This window comes from Phocoena sinus, chromosome 16, assembly GCF_008692025.1.
Source record: "Phocoena sinus isolate mPhoSin1 chromosome 16, mPhoSin1.pri, whole genome shotgun sequence".
In the NCBI taxonomy this organism is placed as follows: domain Eukaryota; kingdom Metazoa; phylum Chordata; class Mammalia; order Artiodactyla; family Phocoenidae; genus Phocoena; species Phocoena sinus.
Window position 1 is genome coordinate 36099650 of NC_045778.1, and position 24038 is coordinate 36123687.

General features: G+C 35.6%; 1 protein-coding gene and 1 non-coding gene across 5 annotated transcripts in view; one reads left to right on the forward strand and one right to left on the reverse strand.

Moving 5' to 3' along the window:
* Nucleotides 1-599: 599 nt before the first annotated feature.
* Nucleotides 600-24038, reverse strand: part of WAPL (WAPL cohesin release factor) — a 77624-nt gene continuing 54185 nt past the window's right edge. For 3 of the 4 annotated variants that reach the window (XM_032607992.1, XM_032607991.1, XM_032607994.1), the window contains exons 6-19: nt 23519-23671; nt 23107-23243; nt 22278-22389; nt 19872-20099; nt 16641-16752; nt 16166-16263; nt 15375-15451; nt 12424-12599; nt 11610-11725; nt 11069-11233; nt 7631-7838; nt 6792-6880; nt 3257-3352; nt 1327-2923 (exon numbers count right to left, since the gene is read on the reverse strand). In XM_032607992.1, the coding sequence (XP_032463883.1) occupies nt 2858-2923; nt 3257-3352; nt 6792-6880; nt 7631-7838; nt 11069-11233; nt 11610-11725; nt 12424-12599; nt 15375-15451; nt 16166-16263; nt 16641-16752; nt 19872-20099; nt 22278-22389; nt 23107-23243; nt 23519-23671 (1833 nt within the window). In that variant the 3' untranslated portion in view covers nt 1327-2857. Of the gene's footprint in view, nt 2924-3256; nt 3353-6791; nt 6881-7630; nt 7839-11068; nt 11234-11609; nt 11726-12423; nt 12600-15374; nt 15452-16165; nt 16264-16640; nt 16753-19871; nt 20100-22277; nt 22390-23106; nt 23244-23518; nt 23672-24038 lie in introns of all 4 variants that reach the window. The other variant, XM_032607995.1, reaches the window with a different exon arrangement.
* Nucleotides 9170-9273, forward strand: LOC116742096. The gene has a single exon (XR_004346367.1). It is a non-coding gene; the product is annotated as a U6 spliceosomal RNA (small nuclear RNA).

Genomic DNA, 24038 nt, shown 5'->3' on the forward strand with positions numbered 1-24038 from the left:
GAATTTATTCAAAGTCCATAAACATCACTAATATTCAAAATTTATGCATTTTTTTATGATCTTTCTGTATCCTTAGCCTGCACTCTTAAACAGGTTATATACTATCTCTATGTGGGTAAGAGGGGAAAAGTAGATGGGAACTTCCAGGACAGATCCTTTCATCTAGGTTTGTAGTTAAAAGCACTGAGGAGAGGTTGAGGAACCCACTTGAGTAAATGCAGGAAACTTAAAGGCTGTCAACTAAGAAGAAAACTGAAAAACTAAAAAGCAGCTCTAAAAACTCAAACGCAAAGTCTTGGGTCATATTCAGAGGAGCAAAAGGGTTAAAGCAACTTAATAAACACACCGAGGGCGTGACTACTCAACCAGAAAACTACCATCCCTAATACGTGAGTTGCTCAGTTGACATTACATTCAGATATTATTAAAAACATGGGGAGATATAGTGTTTAACAAAAATTGGTTAAATTTTTATGTGCATATTCAAAGTGTGAAACTCACTTAAGTGACACATCATGTTTCCCATTAGTTGGCTATATCAAGTTCGTGAGACTTCCTCCTCCAAAATAGTTCAATAGATTTATGTTAAAGACAACATGTGTATTGAAAGTAGCAATTTTATTTGAGTTAAAATTATTTACAAAAACCCAAAGACATACTTCATGAAACTGGTACAAACTAGTTTTTTCCTGCCGTTGGCTTTTGCTCCAAAGATCACAGCTGAGAAATACTGTATAAAATAAAAATAGGATTGGATTCAAAAAAGTACTCTACCTTCTAATTTCCGATTGATAGTATTTACAGAAATATTTACAATGGAAAAAAAGGTTACTTTAAAACTTTAATTTGCAAGTCAGCCTCAAGTACCCTAAAATGCAGAGTTCTCTGAGGGTTAAAAACACACAAATGCACTGCGGCTGGTGAGGTGATTTCTCCCCCACCACTCCCCACCAAAATCTGCATCTCTGTCAGTGCTTGACAATTAGTTATTATTTAAAAAACAAAACAAAAAAACTGTTAAACACTGAGGTAAATCAATTCTCAAATGATTACCAGTGTAACAGAAAAATGTAGTTCGCCCTGATTGTTCTCATCCAAATGTTTTATAACCCTTACCATCTGCCACAAGTCAGTTTGATCAACACTAAAAATCTCTTCCTAAATCCAATGAGTAATAAATATCAGTGTATTTTAAAATAATTTAATTCAATTTTATGGATATCATTTACCAATAAGCTTTTAAAATAGTTTGCTAAGCTAGCTTTTATACTCAGGGCAAATACAACCTCAATCTTTCCCAAGTTACACTGGCATACTATGCTCTTAAAAGGTGATGGGTGGGGTTTGGGGTGGGTAGGAGGAAGAAGAAAACAATTTGACTGGAATCAGTTACTTCCTTATAGATTTCCCAACAATCTGCATTATCAAAAATAGGAAGACAATAAAAGGCAGCCACTGCATTAAAAAACATTACAGGTGGCACTGATCCAAGAGCCCCAATTTGTCACTTTATACAAGGAAATAACAAAGTCTAAATGGGTAAAAATTAGACTTTCAGCTATTTTCCCCAATACACACCAAACTAATATTTTTATGGCTTCAAGTTTTACAAATCCAATGAAGAAACATAACTACCTGAAAGGTATTTTAATGTATTAAACGAAATCTCTGGAAAGCCTGTATTCAGGCCTGATCAAGAAAAAAGAAAAAATGTATTAACCAGTGGTCTGAACAATAATTAATATAATAAAAATTTGCAGTGTTGTGAAATTAAATACATAAAATGTGTTTTGTGTGTTCCAAACAACACACTGTTCTATGAACTAAAAGAATCTGAATGAAAAAAAGGATCTTCTCTAAACCAACAATTTAAGGCTTTGCGTTTATGCATTTGATCCTGTCACTCTTATAGAAGAATATACATGTTATCTGGAAACATGAATTCTACATTGGTGTTTTAGCTTACTTATATTTACTGTACTGAACATTAGAAAATATATCTAGAGAGTTCTCCCTCAAAACTTAATCATGTTTCAAGAGCCTCCCCTAACATTAAGGGTAAACTACCCTGGGTTTGTCTATTTTGCTTCATCCTTTTAACAGGGCACATCATCTTATATTCCCTCAAACTGTTATTTGTTTTCTTGTGTCTATAGCTATGACTCATTATGATATGATAATGAATATGGTCATGGTCTCAAAGGTGAAAAATAGTTTTGACAACCCAAACCAAATCAAGAATAAAAAAATATACTATTAATCCCTTGTGTCTTTGGATTCCATCTAATTTTAAATATAGACAGTAGTTCAGGGAACAACAACAAAAAAAATTCACAAAATTATTAAAAGCTTTATTTACGATCGGAATCATTCAACAAAAAAGCAAAAGCAAATGAGCCTGAAAAAGGAGCTAAGCTGTTGTCTAGAATGTCCCCAGAACATTCGATACCTCAGTAGCTAAGCTGCCTTTGCACCTGGCTGGCATGACAACAGTGGCTCAACATACACAGCAGTTGCACTAACAGCAGCACATATTTTCCCCTTAAAACTTGCCCAGAATAAAAGCAAGAAAACAAGGGGAGAGTATAAATTCTGCCAAAGTGTGTTTAAATACTGTGTGGAACTGTTAACAGCCTGAACCTTTTCCCTCATTTTTGATAGTTGCAGATTGATGTAGTAACTGTCATTTAGCAAATGCAGAATGCATGACGAAGAAGAAATCAGGTGGCCTTAAAAATCCACATATGAATGATACTGATGAATGTTCTTGGTATATCTTCAAGGACTTCTTTCGTGACTTTTCTTTGTCTAAGAATAGCTCCAGCATTACCGAGCACCTGAAGCAAAGGTAAAGCAGCTAGCAATGTTCCAAGTATTCAATCACTCTAGAGATAGATTTCTGGCCTGTGGTTCCAACAGCACACTGAAAAGGGGAGGATTTGAGGTCGGGGGGCGGGGGAGAGAAAGTAACAATTAATATTTATCAAATTTTCAAACGTATTGAATCAGAGCTTAAATTCTTTAGCTTTACTAAACCAAACAAACACTATGAATCAAAACAGATTAAATTGTGGCTTTGATAATACAGTATCAATATATTTGGCCATAATAATTCAGTTATCTTAAAGAAACAGAACACGATTATTAAGAGAATCATTTTTTTTTGCTTCTATTCACTATGGCCAAATATTTGTATTTCTACTGTCATTAATGTATCATATTTAAAACCACAGAAGCTGCAATAGAAGCCACTTACAGTAAGATTCATGAAGCTCAGGAATTTTTTGAGCATCTCTGTCATTATTGAAAAGTCCCCTTCTGGCAGATACTCACGCACAGTGGTCACATTGATCTGAGGAAACATGGAAACACTGATCAGGTGACAGAAAACATAAGCTTGAACCTTGCACTGTGTTGTTGGTTTTGGCACACACACCCTATTTCAAACTTCTACAAGGTCCTTGAACTCCTTGTAGATAGTAGTTCAAGGACCTATGTGATTTCCTTTTCCACACTCCTTAATTCTGTAAGTGTGTGTGTCCATTCCCTACTCTATCCCGTTCTCAGAAAGAAAGGAAAAAGGGTAAAGCTGACAAAGGCTACAAAGAAACGTGTGCATGTTTACTTTTGTAAATGCACAGAAAGATGCCTGAAATAACAAAATGCACTGTTGAATGTGTGTGTTGGGGGGGTGAAGGGTGGTGGAGATGGAGGGAGAGGGAAGGAGTACAGACTTAGAATGTATCCAAAAAGCTGCTTAAGGAATACAAAGAAAAAGATCAAAGAAAATTCTTAGTGTTCCTATATAGGCTAGGAATTAACTGTATCTTTCCAAAGATAATGTAATATTATCTATGAGAAGGAAAATGTAGGCAATGCCAGGAGAGAGGATTAAAATGTTTCCCTCCATTATTACCAAGAAGCAGCCAGACTATATATAAACCAATTTGTTGTAAGAAAAATAGGTGGCCTGCTTTAAAAACTGTTTTATTTCAATATATTTTTTAAATGCTTTAAGCTTTAAGCATAGCTCTTCTAAGGAGGCTCACCTATAATAAAAAGCACATACAAAAAAATGTCCCGAGTTTTGGGCCACAAGATGGGGAGGAAGTGGGAGGCTTCCGATTTGACTTTTGTTGATGGAGGCAGGGGAGGAAAGAGTACATATTATCTCTTAGGAAATTTGCAACCAATCCCCTCCTTCCAACTTTAACTGCTACTGAGTTAGATCTTGGAGCTAAAATCTTTAAAATACTTATATTTTTAAAATATACTGAAAAGTGGAGAGTATGTTATAAGGGCAATAGCTATGGTAACTAACTGCAGAGGTAAAGGAATGCTGGATTTAATAACATCTTTAACCAGTTTCTAGGAAAGGGACATGACAGCACAGTGGTGGGAAGAACAGTGGCTATGTTGTCTATGAAGAGTGCTCAATAGAAAAGTGTACTTCTATCATTCAGAATAAATGATTAGATCCTAGATTTTGAGTGAAAGCCCTCAACAACCCAAATCAAATCCCTTCCTATCAACACACTACAGAATACAACATAATAAGTAGCTGAGGCATAGGAAGGAGAGCCTGAGCAATTTTTTTTTTTTGGCCGCGCTGCATGGCATGTGGGATCTTAGTTCCCTGACCAGGGATCGAACCCGTATCCCCTGCATTGAAAGGTGGATTCTTTACCACTGGACCACCAGGGAAGTCCCTGAGCATTTATTTTTAAATAGTTTGCAGCAGGTATAAAAAGAAAAGGTGTGAAATGGCATGGCCTACTTGGGAAATTTAGAAAAAGTACCCACAGGGTATGACAGATTTAAATATTGGATCAACTATACTTCAATAAAATAAAATTTAAAGTAAGAAATAAAAATTGGAGAAGCATTTAAGTTTGGAGTCTTACAGCAGTAAACAAAGTCATCATTCCCTAAATGATGGTGAGTCAGGAAAGACTGATGAGAGAGGAGTTACGTGATCAGATGTGCTCTTAAGGAAGTCAGCTATGGTGGCAGTGTGCAGGATTTCAGGAATGAAGAGTGTCGAGAGCAGCAAGGACGGAAAGACCAGAGAGAAGACTGACCACTGCAATGCACCAAGATGTACAGTGGGTAATGGAAAATGACACCAGAGTCTCCTGCGCTTCCTAAGCATGTTGGCCTTCACCATAAAGCAGCACTTAACTGCATATAACCACCTGCTTTCTTGTCTCTCCTCCACTTAAACATTGGGCAAACCAGTTTCTTTCAGATTTTGTGGCATCAGCTAGCTCTTTGGGGTTAATCATAATGATTCCCAAGGCAACAAAGACATCCTGGGCTCTATGAATTCACAATATTGTTTACAACCTAAGGAACTTATCTCTTTAGAGACAGGAGAGAAATAGACAAATAGGAAATTATTAACATGGGAAAGATGGCCCTAAATAAATCACACCTGATAGTTAATTTTAAGAATGATTATTTAAGAAAGAACATGATTGAAACCAGGTGTATACAAAATACAATACCTAAAAATCTTTAAATTTAAATAGCATACCCACTGTTTTTTTCTTTTGAGGAGGCAAGGGGGGAGTCTTCCTCCTTCCCTTTGCTTGGTATGTGTTTCTCATTTGTCCTTAAATCTCCAGATTTTAAGGAAATAAGGAAAAGAGCTGAGCTGAAGAGATTCAGGAAAAGGAATAAAGATTTGCAGAGACTCCAGAGCCACAGTAAGAACTCTGGTCTTGATCCTGAAAGCAGCTGTGCCAGCAAGGGCCACGACGAAGTGGGCCACTGTGCATTTAGATCTGAGCTTGTCTATAATATAAATATGGAAGAGATGAACAAGAAGGATTCAGAAAAATGCACAGGACTTAAGACAGACAGATACAGGGCAATGCAGAAAACTCAATGGCAAAAATGAAGAAATAAGGGTAGGGTGATAGAAGCCCTTCATATCATAATTATGTTCTTCTAATCCTCCTATACAATACATCTCCACTCTTTCTTGCGTCCTGAATGCCCTTGCTTGTAAGGGGAAAAAAAACCTCTTTTTTGGTAAAAGTTGGCTCTTCTACTGGGCCTTTATGTTAAAAAAAAAAAGAAAAAGAAAAAATCCACACGTCCCCACTTTTAAAGCAGACTGTCTGAACAGCCAGAACTGTCCACTTTTGTGCTGATCCAGCCCAACTGTGTAGACACTCACATGCTTCTCGTAGTTACATAATGATGATCTAAATCTCACAGAGTAATCCCATTTTCCCGGCCAGTGAGTAGATCAAACAAAATCATGTGAGCTAATGTTGGCCAAGGTAAAGGGAAGTCTACTTTTTGCAGTGGGTGTGGAGAGGTCCTAGAGAAAAGAAACCATTGCTCTTACAAAGAAACAAAGAGGCCACGTTCTTCTGCTGGACATTATTTAACTAGATGAGACACATAGCCAGAGTCAGCATAGGGCCATGAAGAGAGCTAGCAAAAGATAAGACAATATGCAGAGGACAGCAGAGTTTAAAAATAGAAATTATGAGTCCTTGATGATATCACTGAGGCTAGACTTTTCCACCTTAAGTCAGTTGAGTGCTGGTTTTATATGATGTTCTTTTACTTCAACCAAAGACATGTGAAATCACTCCTCCATCAATCTGGAACTTACTCATCAAACCCAATATACTCTTACTTTGAAATGCACCTTCTAAAGCTCACCAAATATATAAATGTTTTTAGCATGAGGGGAAATAAATAATAATTAGGTAATGATGTGAAGTGATCACAATGGAATCCTTTTAAGATACATAAAACAACACTGAACTTACTGGACTCTCCTGGCAGAGACACCCGAGAAGTAGTGCTGTGTATGAGGCCACAATGCAGTCCTCCATGTGTTTGCCAGCATGCTGAAGGGCTGAAAGTATTAAAACAGAAAACCATAACAGCACATCCAAAAAAAACCCCACAAGAAAACAAACGCCCCCAGGAAACCAACTGCTGAACATCAATAAATGGTGCTAGGAAGATGGGATATCCACATAAATTAACAAAAAAATAACACAAGTGGAAGAGGGACCTTAATTAAAAGCTAAAACCATAAAACTTTCAGAAGAAAACACAGGACTAAATCTTTGTGACCTTGGGTTAGGAAATGGTTTCTTAGACACAACACCAAAACCACAAGTGACAACATAAAAAACAGGTTAAGTTAGACTTCATCAAATTTAAAGCTTCACCATCAAAAAAGTGAAGACAACTCACCGAATTTACCTGCAAATCATGTACTTGATAAGAGTCAAGTCTCTAAAATACACAGAATTCTTAAAACTAAAACTCAACAACAAAAAAAGACAACCCAATTTAAAATACGGGCAAAATTTCAAAACTCTAAAAACCTTTAGAGGTCATATTATTTGGCTGCTTCTCTTTACAGATGAGTAAAGAACGAACCAGGGAGGAAAAGCAAACCTCCCCCACACTGCACATATACCTTCCTCACTGCTAGGAAGCCAATGAAGAAGAACTATGAAAAAGCAAAGCTTGTCTGCACTGAACTAGAGAGGCCATAAGATAGCAAGATTATTACAACACATGAATTAAAAGAAAGTCTTGCAGGAAAAAAACCACATTACTTTTTTTAATACACCAGTCAAAATAAATCTACCTTTATTGAGGTCAAGTTCTTCATCGTCCTCCTCCTTCTTATGTTTCTCTTCTGTACCATCAGTCTTTTCAGTTGATACCCACTGTATTTCTCCACTTGTTTCTTGCCACTCTCCACTCTTATCATGCTGAGTGGTGGGAGCATCTTTGATCAATTCATCTGTTTTACTTTCTGCCAACTGTGCTGCTCGCTCTCGCTCAAGGAATAGCTGATAAACATCATTTTTGAAGATCATTAAAAGGATCACCAACCAGCATGTATGTACCCAAATATAAGGCTCTATTTGCTTTTAAACATCACTAACTCTAAGAAACATGCTGTTTGGTAAAAAGGGTAAGTATCAATAAAAGCCTTCACTCTACATCCAACTGAAGGCCAAAACAAAAATATAAATGCCACTGGGGTTCAATCAAGTGCAATCTACTGATGATGCATACATTGTTTTTAAGAATGAAAATCTTAACTCCTTCCCTTAATTTAGATAATACTGACAGGAAATTCAAGCAAAAACTACAAATTAAAGGTTAAAATTAAAAGAGTTAAAAATTCTTTAAACCTAAGCAGTCTGGATAAATTAACTGGAAGGAGGGAAGGAAGGACACTGAATAAAGCTACATAGTATTGGGGGAAAGCAACATAGCTTCTTTAAAAGAAATTTAAACAAATAAACAAGAACCAGTGAAAGTAAAAGGCCAGTTTTCAGAGAAAGACTCAGAAGTGAATCTCAACTAGTATTATTAACAATAGAAGTACAGGGTGTGGAGAAAAGGGAACCCTCTTGCACTGTTGGTGGGAATGTAAATTGATACAGCCACTATGGAGAACAGTATGGAGGTTCCTTAAAAAACTAAAAATAGAACTACCATACGACCCAGCAATCCCACTACTGGGCATATACCCTGAGAAAACCATAATTCAAAAAGAGTCATGTATCACTGCAGCTCTATTTACAATAGCCAGGACATGGAAGCAACCTAAGTGCCCATCATCAGATGAATGGATAAAGAAGATGTGGCACATATATACAATGGAATATTAGTCATAAAAAGAAACGAAATTGAGCTATCTGTAATGAGGTGGATGGACCTAGAGTCTGTCATACAGAGTGAAGTAAATCAGAAAGAGAAAAATGCTGTATGCTAACACATATATATGGAATCTAAGGGGGAAAAAATGTCATGAAGAACCTAGGGGCAAGACAGGAATAAAGACAGACCTACTAGAGAATGGACTTGAGGATATGGGGAGGGGGAAGGGTAAGCTGTGATAAAGTGAGAGTGGCATGGACATATATACACAACCAAACATAAGGTAGATAGCTAGTGGGAAGCATCCGCATAGCACAGGGAGATCAGCTCGGTGCTTTGTGACCACCTAGAGGGGTGGGATAGGGAGGGTGGGAGGGAGGGAGACGCAAGAGGGAAGAGATATGGGAACATTTGTATATGTATAACTGATTCACTTTGTTATGAAGCAGAAACTAACACACCATTGTAAAGCAATTATACTCCAATAAAGATGTTAAAAAAAAAAAGTACAGTGCTCACTTCAGCAGCACATATACTAAAACTGGAACAATAGAGAGATTAGCCTGGCGCCTGCACAAGGATGACACACAAATTCGTGAAGTGTTCCATACTTTTTACAACTAGAGATTATCATACTAAGTGAAGTAAGTCACAAAGAAAAAAACAAATACCATATGATACCACTTATATGTGGAATCTAAAATATGACACAAATGAACCTATCTACAAAGCAGAAACAGACCCACAGATACAGCGACAGATTTGTTGCCAAGGGGGAGGGGAGTGGGGGAGGGATGGACTGGGAGTTTACAGTTAGCAGATGCAAACTATTACATATAGAATGGGCGGACAACAGGTCCTACCGTACAGGACAGGGAACTATAGTCAGTGTTCTGGGATAAACCATAATGGAAAAGAATATGAAAAAGAATGTATATGTGTAACTGAGTCACTCTTCTGTACAGCAGAAATTAACACAACGTTTTAAATCAACTATACTTCAATTAAAAACAAACAATGGAAGTACAATTGTCAATGGAAGTATACACCAAAAAGTCTAAAAGGGAACACACACTAAAATCTTTTGCCTTCACTTACTTCCCTGTGCTGATACAGTGTTGAATGCACAGAAAGCATTTCATATATTTGCTGATACGATTTGGAGAAAATCCCAAGTTACTAATGACAACTACCTGAAAACTAAATGCCAAGTAGATCTCAAAAACTTGCTGAGTATATACAAGAGTGGTATGTAAACTTTAATACCCTTAAGAAAATAAAATTTAAGCTTTATATAAAACAATATTTCTTAAAATTGGGTTCAAGGATCCCTAGGGGAACGCAAGATCCTTTCAGGGAGTTGGTGAAGTCAAAACTGCATTCATAAGAATATTAAAAGGTCAACTGACTTCTTTCATTCTCTCATGACTATATGGTGGAGTGTGCCAGAATCTACATGCTATGTGATTATGTTATTGCTCCAGTGGTTAATAGAATGAGTGCCTGTATTTTACACTTTTCTCTGTTTTGATTTCTAATTTAGTAAATATCAATAGATAAAGCACACATAAACAAAAGTTCTTTGGAGTTCCCAATAATTGTTAAGAGTATAGAGAAGTCCTGAGATCAAAATGTTTGAAAAGAGAATGATGGACTTCTAGTTATGACTCAGGAAAAGATCCAAGTTGTTGAAGATTACCTCAAGACACAGTTCAAGCACTTCTAGTTTCAAAAAGGCCAAAAGGATTAAAGGTTAGTAAAGGCTTCAGAAAAAAATGAAAAGAATGGTTCTCTATCACTTGTGAACATGTACAAACTGTCATTTAAGAAAATTACAAAGGTAGCTAGGAACTGGCAAAAAGTAAAAACTGTAATGCCCAGCATTGTCAAAAAACAAAAACTCACATACGGTTTGGGGGGGGAGTATAAATAGAGGGGAGAGGGAGTGTTTGGTTTTTGGGGTGGAGCGAGTTGGAGACATCAATTTTAAAACACATATTCTGACACAATTCCTAAGCCAGGAAATTATACTTTGAAAAGTACATCCCAATATTTAGTTGCACACAGTCCTGGGCACAGATCAGACCGGTAAGTAAATGCTGGAAGACTTGAACCAGGATAGCGCTAGAACTTAATTCCTAATTTGTTGTTAATAATCTACCTTTGATTCATAAACAAATATGCCTTGTTTCTGCTTTTTGCTAACAATGTCTAACAAGTGATTATAGTAGTTGAAAACAGTCAGCAGAGAAGTAATGGTATACATTCTAACCCAGTGTACCTCTCACAGAACTGGTGAGAGTTAGAGAAAGGGGGAGGGGAGGTAGGGGGGGAGAGAGAAGATGCAACTGATCAAGAAGTTGGACAGATGCAACAAACTGAAAGTGTTCGGTTTTAAATTGTTGCTTACCTGCACTAACGCCTGAACTGCGTGAACTTGTCCAGCTATCCTTAAACTATCATCTCCTTCTCCACTACAGAAAGAAGAATCAAAAGAACACGATGTTTCCATGTTGACAAGACAGTGCCGATTCCGAGCACTATACTCCACTAGATTTATCAGTAGACCTAAACCCTATAAAAATTAAAACATGCATGTTACCACAGGGAAGAATTAAAAGCAAATGAACACAATATACATAACTCTTACTGGCAGCCAAAAAACGAATCAGTGCTCTACCATCTACAAAGTGGTTAAAAACCAGTATATGATCTTCTCAAACAAAGATTTCACCACTTTTAAAAGTCACCACTTTTAGTTCTTATACTTTTTATTTTTACACAGGGCCCTTCATAGCTCTCTTTTGTACAATAAGAGGTATATTCATAAGGAATCAGTTGAAACCCACAACATATTAAACAACTGGTTCTTAAATCCAAAACTAAGATGAAGTTTTTATCATCTTAATAGATCAAGTACTCATTTCTGAAACAGTCACACTTCAACTCACCAGCACTCGAATATCAAATCTCTGCTCCTGAGGTAGGTACTTTGGAACCTGAAGCACACAGTTCATCGCTGTGCCAATCAAGCCATCCTGTTCTCCTGTTTTGGTGCTGCCCCATTCTAAAACGGAGAATGGGAAGAGTATGAAAATTGTTACTGATTCTTTATGACAACCAATACTTACTAACATGAATATTAAAAGTTAAAAACATGTATCTTGAAAAAAAAGTATAGCTATTCCTTTATTAAAATACATTGTTGATTATAATATTTCTGAGCCAAGCTACCAAGCTGGTTCTAAAAATATCAACTCCTAAAAGCAGTTAAATCTATACATGAATAAGTGAACTACATGATGGCAATTTAAAAATCACTACATCAAGACAAGAAACAAGGGAGAGGCTTCCCTGGTGGCACAGTGGTTGGGAATCCACCTGCCAATGCAGAGGACATGGGTTCGAGCCCTGGTCCAGGAAGATCCCACATGCCACAGAGCAACTAAGCCCGTGTGCCATAAGTGCTAAGCCTGCGCTCTAGAGCCCGCAAGCCACAACTGCTGAGCCCACATACCATAGCTACTGAGGCCTGCGCACCTGGAGCCCATGCTCCACAACAAGAGAGGCCACCACAATGAGAAGCCCACACACTGCAACCAAGCGTAGCCCATGCTCACCGCAACTAGAGAGCCCATGCACAACAACAAAGGCACAACACAGCCAAAATAAACAAACAAAAGAGTTAAAAAAAAAAAGGGATTAACTTTCTTAAACATGTAATACAATCTATCATTGAGAATATATGTAGAAAATATGACTTACCATTATCATTAGTTAAATTGAGCAGCACCCCAATGATGGCTCTCATGCAGTCTTCCACTGCTTTGCCCACGTGATTAGTTACATTCTGGTGAGGCAGAGGCTTACTGTCAGGTAAGCATATACTGTTCTCAGCACGGTTATACTGCTTAATCAATTCTTCACAATGCTGTAATGCTCTTGAAGAGAAGACAAAATACAGACTATTATGCTAAACTAAAATAGTTTAAGAATTTCTACCTACTTCGACCTTAATGTTTTAAATCTGTCATAAGGACCACCCTGGTGGTCCAGTGGGTAAGACTCCGTGCTCCCAATGCAGGGGGCCCAGGTTCAACTCCTGGTCGGGGAACTAGATCCCACATGCATGTGGCAACTAAAGATCCTGCGTGCCAGTACTATGACCCGACGCAGCCAATAAATAAATAAATATTTTTAAAACACACAAAGAAAAAAGATAAATCTGTCATAAATGCTGCCAAATTAATTTTTTTCTACCCCAAAAGTTATATCAACTATCCAGTCATGTACCAAACATGTCTGATATCACACCAGGTGCTCAATTTTATTTTGGGAAAACCTGATAATATAAATTTTTCTAAGCAAAGTTAAAATTATAAAGTCAATGCAGAAGTTTATAACTATACTACCTACAGCTGTCCCCCGTTCTACCAATCTCTCCAACATAACAGAACTACCACTACCCCACTCCAAACAAGGTAAAACCTTTAAAAGCTAACACTGGACACTTCTGAATTTGATTTAATGTTTTTCCTTTAGAATGTAAGCTTTTAGCAAGTAAAGTATATTATTTATATTAACATTGCATAATAACCTTATGTAAATGGATGTTAAATACTTCATAAACATCAAAGCAAATCATTTTTTTTAACATGAGGTCATTTAACTGACATGTCTCCTGGCAGACATACAAGGGTACCAGATACATCCAAGGACTCTCAAGATGCTACCCAAAATAACAAGGAAATGTAATTTTTAAGTGGGTCTAGTATTTCTCAAGACTCTCTTTAAATCACTAAGTCTATTAACTTAAAAAGTCTATGAGAGAATGAGGTAAGCTGACTCTGTCAGTTGATTCTTCAAGTATTATATACCACACAAAACCCTTAAAGAAAACTGTACTATACCTAATCCCCCTCTAGCTGCTCCTTAAAACACATCCTCTAGTGAGGAAGGTGTTCGTGTCTAACCTAAAATAATTTGTTTAGATGTTTGAGGATGTTCGCCAGAATTACCATGCCGTTACTGTTAACTGCCTTAAGTAGCACTGAGCTAAATCTTTTGGGAGGTGAGTGGAGAACAGTAAGGGTATACCATTTAATCGTTCAATATGCTATCCCTGCATTTATCAGGGTTCTACTGAAAGTTTCAAAAAGTCTTTCACAAACATCCAATTCTGACGTCTACTGCCACTTCTAAGACATCTGACACAAGTTCCTAATCGCAAAGGTTCCTAACCTCCTTTTAGAAGTCCATTTGTCAGGGGTCATGAAGTATACAGGAGACATTTTAAAAATAAGAAATAGATTTAACTTACAAGAATACTCTTTGGTGAGGGAGGGTAAAACATGGTAACAAAACAACAACACATGCCTTAAGGATACTAACTGTGATACAAAATTTAAAGAGATGGAGGGGAAACTTACAGATTAAAAACAAGTATATTGGGAACTAGAGACTATTAGAAATTTGAGACTATGGAAAATTTGAATACTGACTGGATTTATGATAATATTAAGCAATTAATAATTTTTAAGAGATGAAAATGGTATTGTGGTTATATTTTTTAGAGTCCTCTTTTAGAGATTATATACTCAAGTATTTATGGATGAAATCTGTAATTTGCTCCAAAATAATGTAGAGGGGGGAATGGATAGGGTTATACATGGAAACAAGACTGGCCAATGTTTGATGATTATTCAAGCTGCATGAAGTGTACACTGGGGTTTATCAAACTACTGTCTACTTTTGTCTCTGTTTGAAATTCTCCAAAATAAGAACTTAAAAAACAGATAAACTTGAGTCAGGCTGTAGTGGACCTTTGATACTATACTAAGGACTTTGAACATACATCCAAAGACAAGGGATCACACAGATTAGGAGTTTGGGATTATTTTTACAAGACAGAAATCTGGGAAAGTTAAACCCCTGTGGTATTATGTTGGAGAGGCTAGAGGCCAGAGTACCAGGGCAGAGGTATCAAAAACTAAAATAGACATATTAGGAAGAAGCTGCTGTAATAAGCTAGAACCAGGACTGGAGACATACTTGGAAATTTTACACACACTGAGTGACAGCATTAGCCTAATGTCAAGAAAGTTGGGTGGAGAGTGTGAAATGGAGGAAGCTACATATAGATCTGGGGAAACAGGTATAAATAAACAGTAGAAGGCAGCTAGTAAACTTCATTTACAATAAAAATAAGGACTAATGCTTAGTGTTTACTATATGCCAAGCATTGTTCTAGACTTTACATATATATATAAAAACTCCTTAATATATATTGTATATAATATATATTATACACAATATACAAAAGATAGTTTAAAAATCTTTAGAGTTAAAATATTATTTAAAATACACATTTAAAATATATATCATATATAATTTAAGATACATTAACATATACTAATTCTTTTTATTGCAACAACAACCTTGGGTGGGTAGATACAATTATTACCCCCCTTCTGAGGAACCTGTAAGTATTCTTGCCCAAGGATATAGGGCTGAAGTTCTGAAGCTGGGATCCAAACTCAAGTTATTCTGGCTTCAGAATCTGTACTCCTCTAACTTTCGTACTATACTGCACCACTTCTGGTTCACAGAACTTGACAGAAAGAAGTACTTTATGGAGGAAGGTGATACAATGGCACTTCCTTTATGGTCAATCCAAATGCTTTAAATAAATAGCATGACATTTCAGAAAAACTTACTTAGCTGATGAAACAATGAGTTGTGAATCTTTATATGCTATCAAGTAGCTTTGATTCTCTGGATTATGCACCGTTACCTAGAAGGGAAAATTTTGAAGTTTTGTGGCAATCCATAACATTCATTCATTCACACACAACACACAGTGCTCTAAAAGACATAAAGATGAGGCATAATTAACCCTTGTCATCTAAGGGAATAACAACCCACATGTTCTAAATTTAAAATAATAGAGCTATAGCTTTATTACAGAATCTAAACACCACTGTTATAATTGCTTGCTCATAATTAATATATTCTGTACTATACATTCACTGTAATGAACTACCAAGCACTTTAAATGTCAGAAAAGAGCAATCACTAACTTAATAAACTAATATTTTAAACTACTTAAGTAGATTCATTTAGAATTTTAAAAAATTAGATCTGTTTATCAAATGTACCTGACACTCTAGAAAAGGAACAATTTCAATTTCATCTGTGCCAGGAACTTTTCATTCACACTAGATTATTTTCCCATAGATGTTTCATAAAGTACCTAGCTAATCCAATCTTGTCAACACACAGTCTATGCATCCTGAAATTCACCAGCAGAATAAATTCTAATCTACACTGAACTGGGTTATGTCATTCATAAAAGTCAAAGAACAAATAGACTGCATTACAGTTACAATTTCAATTTGGATTAACAAAAGTAAAACTCTAGGGATATGTAATATAAACTATGACAGTCTCACATACAGAGTCACATTTAAGATTAAATAATTTTCTCCAAATAGTTGTCCATACTTACACTTTCTAAGACTCGTAAACATCTCTCTGCTCCCCATAATGAGGCTACTAGTTTCTCTTCATCTTCATCTTTACTTAAATGATCCACACATTCTTTCACTAGGAGAAAAGAAATGGACATAAATTAGCATGTCTCACCACTTCAATACTTACCCCCTTTACTAACATTAAAAGCCATCTGTACACATGCTATGAATATGCTGGAACCTCTCCGAACACTGTTTATTCTAAGTTTTATAGTGTGAGATGCTGAAATTTATGAAAATCTGATTTATTATAATTATTTTATTTCCATAATTCCCCAATATCAAACTGTTAATGGCCTTTCCTTTAAAAGTTAAGAGATTTTCAAGATGCTACGAAAAGGAAGAGACCTTTTCAAACTGATGCAATTATCCTTTGAAGTATGTAAATAGAATATTTTCCGCAGGCTTCAAATAATATATAAAAATGTTATACGTGTGTGTATATCATACCTTTATCTACAATATGATCCAGACCACCCAAAAGCCGTAGTTCTTCTTTAAACCAGTCTCCGGCTCGTTTAGAAGTAAGTGACAGTAATGTCTCCATAGCTAAATGCCCAGTCTGAAAATCAAAAGCACCATTAATGAATACTGACTCTTAGCAATAACTCTGAGGCAACACTTCTAGAGACTGCTTTTTTTAAAAAGCATACTGCATGCTACCAGCCCACAGTAATACAGAAAATCTTTTTTAAATAAAATTAAACATTTAAATTCTTAAGCTGAAGAAATGTTTTTAACCATTGGGTTGTTTTCAGAGAAAATCCATTATTTAAAGTAGTCTATCACTCGCCAGTTCAATAAAATATATACTGGTACCATCATATAAAGACTCAAGGGCAAATTGAAGGGTACGTGTATTTTAACTGCAAATCAATACATTGGATTAATTTACCACAAAGGCTGTAAAAAGTAATACTCTAGGAACAAGGTGTGGGTGTGTCTAAATTTTTGTCTGTTGGTAAAAACTGGTATCTTATTGCTTTACTTTGCATTTTTCTAATTATAGCAAATGAGCTTGTATTCATATATTTATCAGTTAACTGTATTTCTTCTACTGTAAGTCCCGTCAAATATTCTTTCCTTATTTTCTTGCAAAGTTGCTTGTCTTTTTCCTGTTGTTGTATACATTTTCTTATCTATTCTGAACAAAAATCCTTTGTTACTTTTAGGGTTTCAGATTCACCAGTTTTAAACTTTATACTACAGGGTTATTAGCAGCTTAGATATACATAATGTGGCCACCATGACAAAATTATATATAAATAATGATTCAGGACTACCACTAGAGGAAGCATAGAACAGTCAGAGCCATATTTATAAACCAGTTTAGGTTTTTCCTTCTCTTTATTTGCCTTTAATTATTAATCTTACTTTTTATTGTATTTCTTTTAAAAAACATAAAACCACCCCCCAACAATGGGCAATTTGGTTCCTGTTGCAATAAAGGAACTTTAGTGTAACAAAAGAAATGCTTTAATTAACAAGGCTGAAAAGACCTGGGTATCTTCCCAAAGCTTTTTCCTTTGAAAGATCCAAGTTTACATTAAGTCTCCCTGGCCTATTTGGAACTGAATATAAAATAGATATTCAGAAATGCAAAAAACAGACCTTAACAGTGAAAATCTTCCTATTACTGATTTAGAAGAGATTTTATTCTGTACCTTATAGATTTTACTCTATACTTTAAAAAGAACAAGGTTGATATCCAAGATGACAAATATATAACTAGAATTCAACACTACAAAAACAAATTACATTTTGCTCAATTCTCATTCTAAGTCCCTGAAAGAGTAATGTAATGAGATCGGTACAGGCAGGTTAGCACATGAGTCACAGAAGTGAAACTGAAGACTAATTGAGGCTTTCTTTGCTTAGGAAGATTTGATGTTAATATAGCAAAGACTCATAAGATTTTATGCAAAAAAGGGACTTGACTGTTTGTTTCTATAGGCATAAAAAGGACAGTTTGATATTTTAGGCTATATTCAGTATATAATAAGCTAGTAATAGCCTACAATTCAAACATTTTATTTGAAACTGGAATAGTCCTCAAAGCGTTAAAGCACAACCAAATCACTAATCAGAATGCTATTCAGCAATTGTGAGCTCTCAGTTATTTGAATTATATTTTAATATAATATTAATGTTTTAAAGTATCTTTCCATGGCACATCAGGAGAAGCAATGTATTTCAAGGAAGAGATCGAGCAATTAATGAAACAAACAAAATTAATGTGTAGGAGATAGTCACTGTATGACACAATGTCTATTGTTAAAATTTAAAACAAACACAATATCCAAGAATAGCTGAACTTGGGGTGGGGGGAGGCAGGCATCCTAATATTAGCAACTGTGTGTTCTGGTTTTAATCATGTGAGTTAACTACTTAACACAGTATAACAAAGTTATTATCTGGTGTTCACCATCCTAATAAATTCCACAAAAGATGGAGAAAATTCAATGAACAAGTTTCCCATCACGTTATTTAAGAGCGAATGCCTGGAAAGAATCTAAATGTTCAATAATATGGGAGATGAACTAATAATAATGATTTTTAAAAGCTGTATTTATTCCATTATGCAAATAAAAATTATAGGCTCAAATTTATTTTATAGCATTAAAAATAAGTATATGTTGTAAAATTGTTAAAAGTAAATAAAAATTATGAATATATTTTAAAAGCAGTATACAAATAGTTTGGTGAGGTAGAAAGATTGTTTAGCCACACTTTGAGCATAACAGCGATTTTCTAATTTTAATAAGTGAAAGTACTGAATCCGTGTCCATTTTGTATCCTGCTTTTTAATGTTAACTTGCTTTACCCCTCAACCCTCCACTCTACCTGAATCTATTCCCTACTCTACCTTAACTAAACAGAGCAATAACCCTAAGTTCATATGTGGGTAGCACAAAGCATTCTGTAATTTTCTGAGGCAAATGTCTTCAGTCAGTTTAGTGGGCAGTCGAAAAATCAATGTTTATATAGTTCAGATGTTGGAAATATCTGAAAGTCAGGTATATATAAATAATCTTATTTTTTCAAAACGACAAGGCCAATTCATCTTCTACTGGCCTACTAGTCTTTGGGGATTCTACAAGTTAAAAAAAGCCAGAGGAAAGTAGAACTAAAATCAACCAAAGGCAACATAGTCATCTTGAACTTAGGGAGTTGTACTGAGCATAAGGGTAGCCATGGCCATGACCCTGAGTATGAGGGACACTGCTTGACAGAAGGGCAGGTGCCTAGGAATCTTCCGAGTCTTGGTGCCTTGCAGCAGTTAATCAGACATCGTAAGATACTATGGAATAAATGAATGCTCACTGAAACTGGCTCTTTCTGAAGATCCTTTAAATCTTTATTCCTGAAACCCACAGAGGGTTAAAAATTCAAGTTCCTAATAGCCTAAATGTAGTTTCTACGCTGGAAAAAACTTTTTCAAAAGGGAAGGATTAGGCAAAACACAAAAAATTTACTGGGAAGAGAAATTTAAATACCAATGGGCCAAGTTTAGGAATTTCAGGCAGGGAACAGAATTATGCTCAGAGCTAAACCTTAGAAGAATTTGCCAAATTGTAAACCAAGAGGTTAAATGATTTGTCCAAAGTCACACAGCTGCTGTGACAAATTAAAAACTTTCTGAAAGTAATTTTCATTTTACAATAGAAGGAAGGAACCCACCGTTATATTTTCTAGATCAAGGTGCTTGTTGTGTACAGTTTCACAGAGCCTTCGAATTTTTTCTTTTATTTTGTTCATGTCTTTTTCATTCAGCAGCTTAGCTGAAGAAGCATCTTGTTCCAGTTCTAGAAGTCGAATCATTAGATCTAGGCTAGCTCTATCAAGATCCATGTTCAAACGATCTCTACTCAGTATGTACATGAGGGCAGCTGTACAAAGGGACAGATTCTTCAACGGACCCCCCGCAAAAAAAAAAAAAAAAGTTAATGTAAGCAATTAGTGACAATTTCAGGAAACAAGACTATTTTGACATTTGTTCACATGTTGGAAACCTTGAAAATGTTTTATTCAGTGAAAACCTCACTCTTAAAATATTCTAGGGAAATGTGAATTAAATAAATACATAAATAAAGCACCACTGCTTAAGATTTTCCTTTCTACAGACCTTCCCTATATGAACGCCCCAGAGCTAGAAGCATTTAAGTGGAATTACATGTTTTTGGCCATTCTGTGCTAAATGAAGAGTTTACAAAACCTTTTTTCAGCTATATAATCCTATTTTACAATACACTTCACTCTTTGTCCTTTATGATATAGTAAAGTCAAATTTCCATTTAAAATCAATAATGTAGGGACTTCACTAGTGGCGCAGTGGTTAAGAATCCGCCTGCCAGTGTAGGGCACACGGGTTCGAGCCCTGGTCTGGGAAGATCCCACATGCCGCAGAGCAGCTAAGCCCGTGTGCCACAACTACTGAGCCTGTGCATAACTACTGAAGCCCGCGTGCCTACAGCCCATGCTCCACAACAAGAGAAGCCACTGCAAATGAGAAGCCCATGCGCTGCAAGGAAGAGTAGCTCCCACTCGCCGCAACTACAGAAAGCCCAAGTGCAGCAACGAAGACCCAACACATCCAAAAAAAAAAAAAAAACAATAATGTAAATGTGTTTTAAAATCTGTATCAGAAACTTGTTTTTTTCTTGTAAAAATAAACACAGCTGGGTTTGTGTCAATACATAAAACTAGGATGCTCAAATAAACATATTTAGACTCATTTCTTTAAAATAAACCTATCAGGTCTGGTTGAACCAAGTAATTTTTTAAAAACCATTAATATAATGTGCTCTCAAAATCATTCAGATCTGGTAGTTAGCACACTCTGCTTATAATAAAATCTACAAGTACTGAAGGTGATATAGGTAAGCATTAATATAACAAAGAGGTCTATGTTTGAATATTCCAACATTTGAGATATTACTTTTTTTCCCTCCTACATATGTATTTATTTTTATTGAAGTATAGTTGATCTTACACTTATTTCAATGCACAGAAACACAATTAACTATCTAAAGATTTAAACTTTGAATCCCCAAAATTCAGACTAGGTGACTAATTAAATGCTTACAGAGCAAAATATATTTGGAAATAAGGATGTCACAGTACAGGCCTTAGGAGATCCACCGCCCCTAAGAACACACATTAATGCCTTGGTCCTCTCATAACTGCATAAGAAAGCAAATTAATTCTTAGTTCTCTTCTCCCTCATTGTTTTGTACCTGCTACAACTTGGTAATGGAGTTATCCTCACTCGGGGTTAAGTATACTGCTTTCAGTTTCAGAAGACTCAATATTAGACTATGTCACCTAATCTGCACTTGGAACATAATTTCCCTGAACAAAAATATAATAAAGCCATCTCAAAATATCACTATTGATGATTAATAATGATTTTTTTCTAACTCTGAAAATGTTAAACCCGATTTTTATATGTAAATATGCTTTATTTTTAAGTGTCAAAGTCATAATGAAAATGAGGATATGATTCCATTTCACAGTGGGATTCAACATCCAGACAGAATGCTAAAAAAAAATTAATATCAAAACTTTTTTTTCATGCTATTATTATCAAAAACTAGTAAAAGATTTTTTTCCCAGTACTTTCTGATTTGAGGAAATCAGTACTTACAGAATTAAATACCCAGTATGGCATGGTATGTTAGCTACAGTATCCAGTATGGTATGGTATGGTATGTTATATAATGGTTAATAGGATATACTGACAAGTTAAGGAGGAAAAATGTCATGAGAAGATAATCTTAAATGATTTATTAAGCAAGAATTCTGGCATTAAGCTCTAAATATTTAGCACATAAAACTAACTCAACCCATAATGAGAAATATTTACAGATGAATATCCAATGAAGGTTGTTTTTTTTTCCTATTTTGGTCATGCCACACAGCTTGTGGGATCTTAGTTCCCTGACCAGGGATCGAACCCAGGCCCCTGGCATTGGAAGCTCAGCATCCTAAGCACTGGACCACCAGGGAATTCCTGAAGGTATTTCTCAGTAGCCAAATAAACTAGAATTCTAAAATAATGCTTCTCAATCCCAGAAACTTAAATACCTGATGATGCTGGGAATCATCCAAGGTTTTAAAGACCATTGCTACCATTCCATGTGCTCTCAGGTGCATTCGAAAACTGGGCATGGCACATTTAGTAGCCAAGCTAATAACACTAGAAGAAAATAGACTAGGTTAAGGGGGCTGAAGTTTTTTTATTTGCGTAATACCAAAATAAGCAAAAGGGTGCTCAGGGGTGGGGATGTATGTGTGTCAAAGCATTGCCCATGCAGATCACAATATTAAAAACACGGGCAAAACAAGTTATTAAAAATTTACTGATGTGATTAGGTATGCTATATAAAAAATATGAATAACCCATGATCATCTTCAGTGTTTTCCTTACATTACTACTACCATTAAATGAAAAGCAAAAAGTCTCAGCTACCTTTCATAATGCTTCTCATCCATAAAGATTATAAATATCTAATTGGACATATTCCAAATGACTGGATAACTCAATCAAACCAAGATATTCAATCCATTACAGTATGTAAAAGATGATCCAAATCAAAACATGCTTAAATTAAATCAAATCTATCACTTGCATGTGTAAAATCTGGGGCCTAAAGTACTTAAAAGATTCTTTGGCATAACACTCTTTTAAGCATCTGGAAACTGAAGCCTATGCTGTGCTAAAATGCTGTATCATCCAACTTTCCTTTGTGCATGTAGAATCAAGTCCCTTAAAAGAAATCAATCACATTTTAACATCACTGGTTATAACCTACACCTATGATAAGAAAAATCACAAATGTTTGGCTCTAATGAGCTAGAAAATTTTAATGAGAAAGCATACACACAATTTTCAAATATAAAAATCAGATCTTACCTAAGGCAACGTGTGTTTAGAGGCTGAGTGCTCTTTAAGCCACTTAACAAGTACTCAATGTCATCAGTGAACTCTTGATTTTCACCAAATTCCACCACATCATTGAAGTGCTTCACGTGCTGAACAACAGTATACAACTGCCAAGAAAAAAATATGTCCACCTCTTTTGTAACTATGAAGTAGCATATTTAAATATTTAAAGCACTTGCTATGCTTTATTTAAAAGTGTATAAAATAGTTTATTAGATGGCAACCAAAAGAAATGTTTTAAAAACATGGGTAGTAGTAGGACAAGATAAGTTTGTGGTTCAAAACTGAGTATCAGTGTACTGATATGTGTTCAAGATATTAAAAGGCTAAATTACATACGAAATTCTATCCACGTGCAGTAAAACTGTATATGGCTGCTTACTTCTTTGTCTTCTTTTCTGCATTTCAGTGCAGTAACTATATCTTGGTAGGGCTGAGTAGGTATTGTCACAGTTTTTATCACTTTGGGTGGTGGTGCAGGAGCCTTAAAAACTCCATCATCTTTTTGATTTTGCTCCTTTGAAGACAGCCTCACCTATTAATAAAGGTATTAAATTAGTTGTTCTAAATAAATATATAAAAATAGTAACATCTCATCTACTTGGCAAATTTAGCTTAAGAGTAATAAAACCCCTATTCTCCCCCTCAAAGGTAGGAGGAGGCCTCTGAAAGGTCACAAGGGATACTTTAAAATTCCATGCACTACAAGAAAAGACTCATATGTGTTTTATTCACAAAAGAACCACTCAGGAAGTTATTTTGGTCTCTTTAACTTTACATTTCATACAATTTGTTATCATCTCCAGGACCATTACAAGGAATAAAGAACCACCATTACATACATAAATAGCAGTGATAAGCAGCTCAGGATAGACAGGAAAACTACAATAGATAGACAAAAG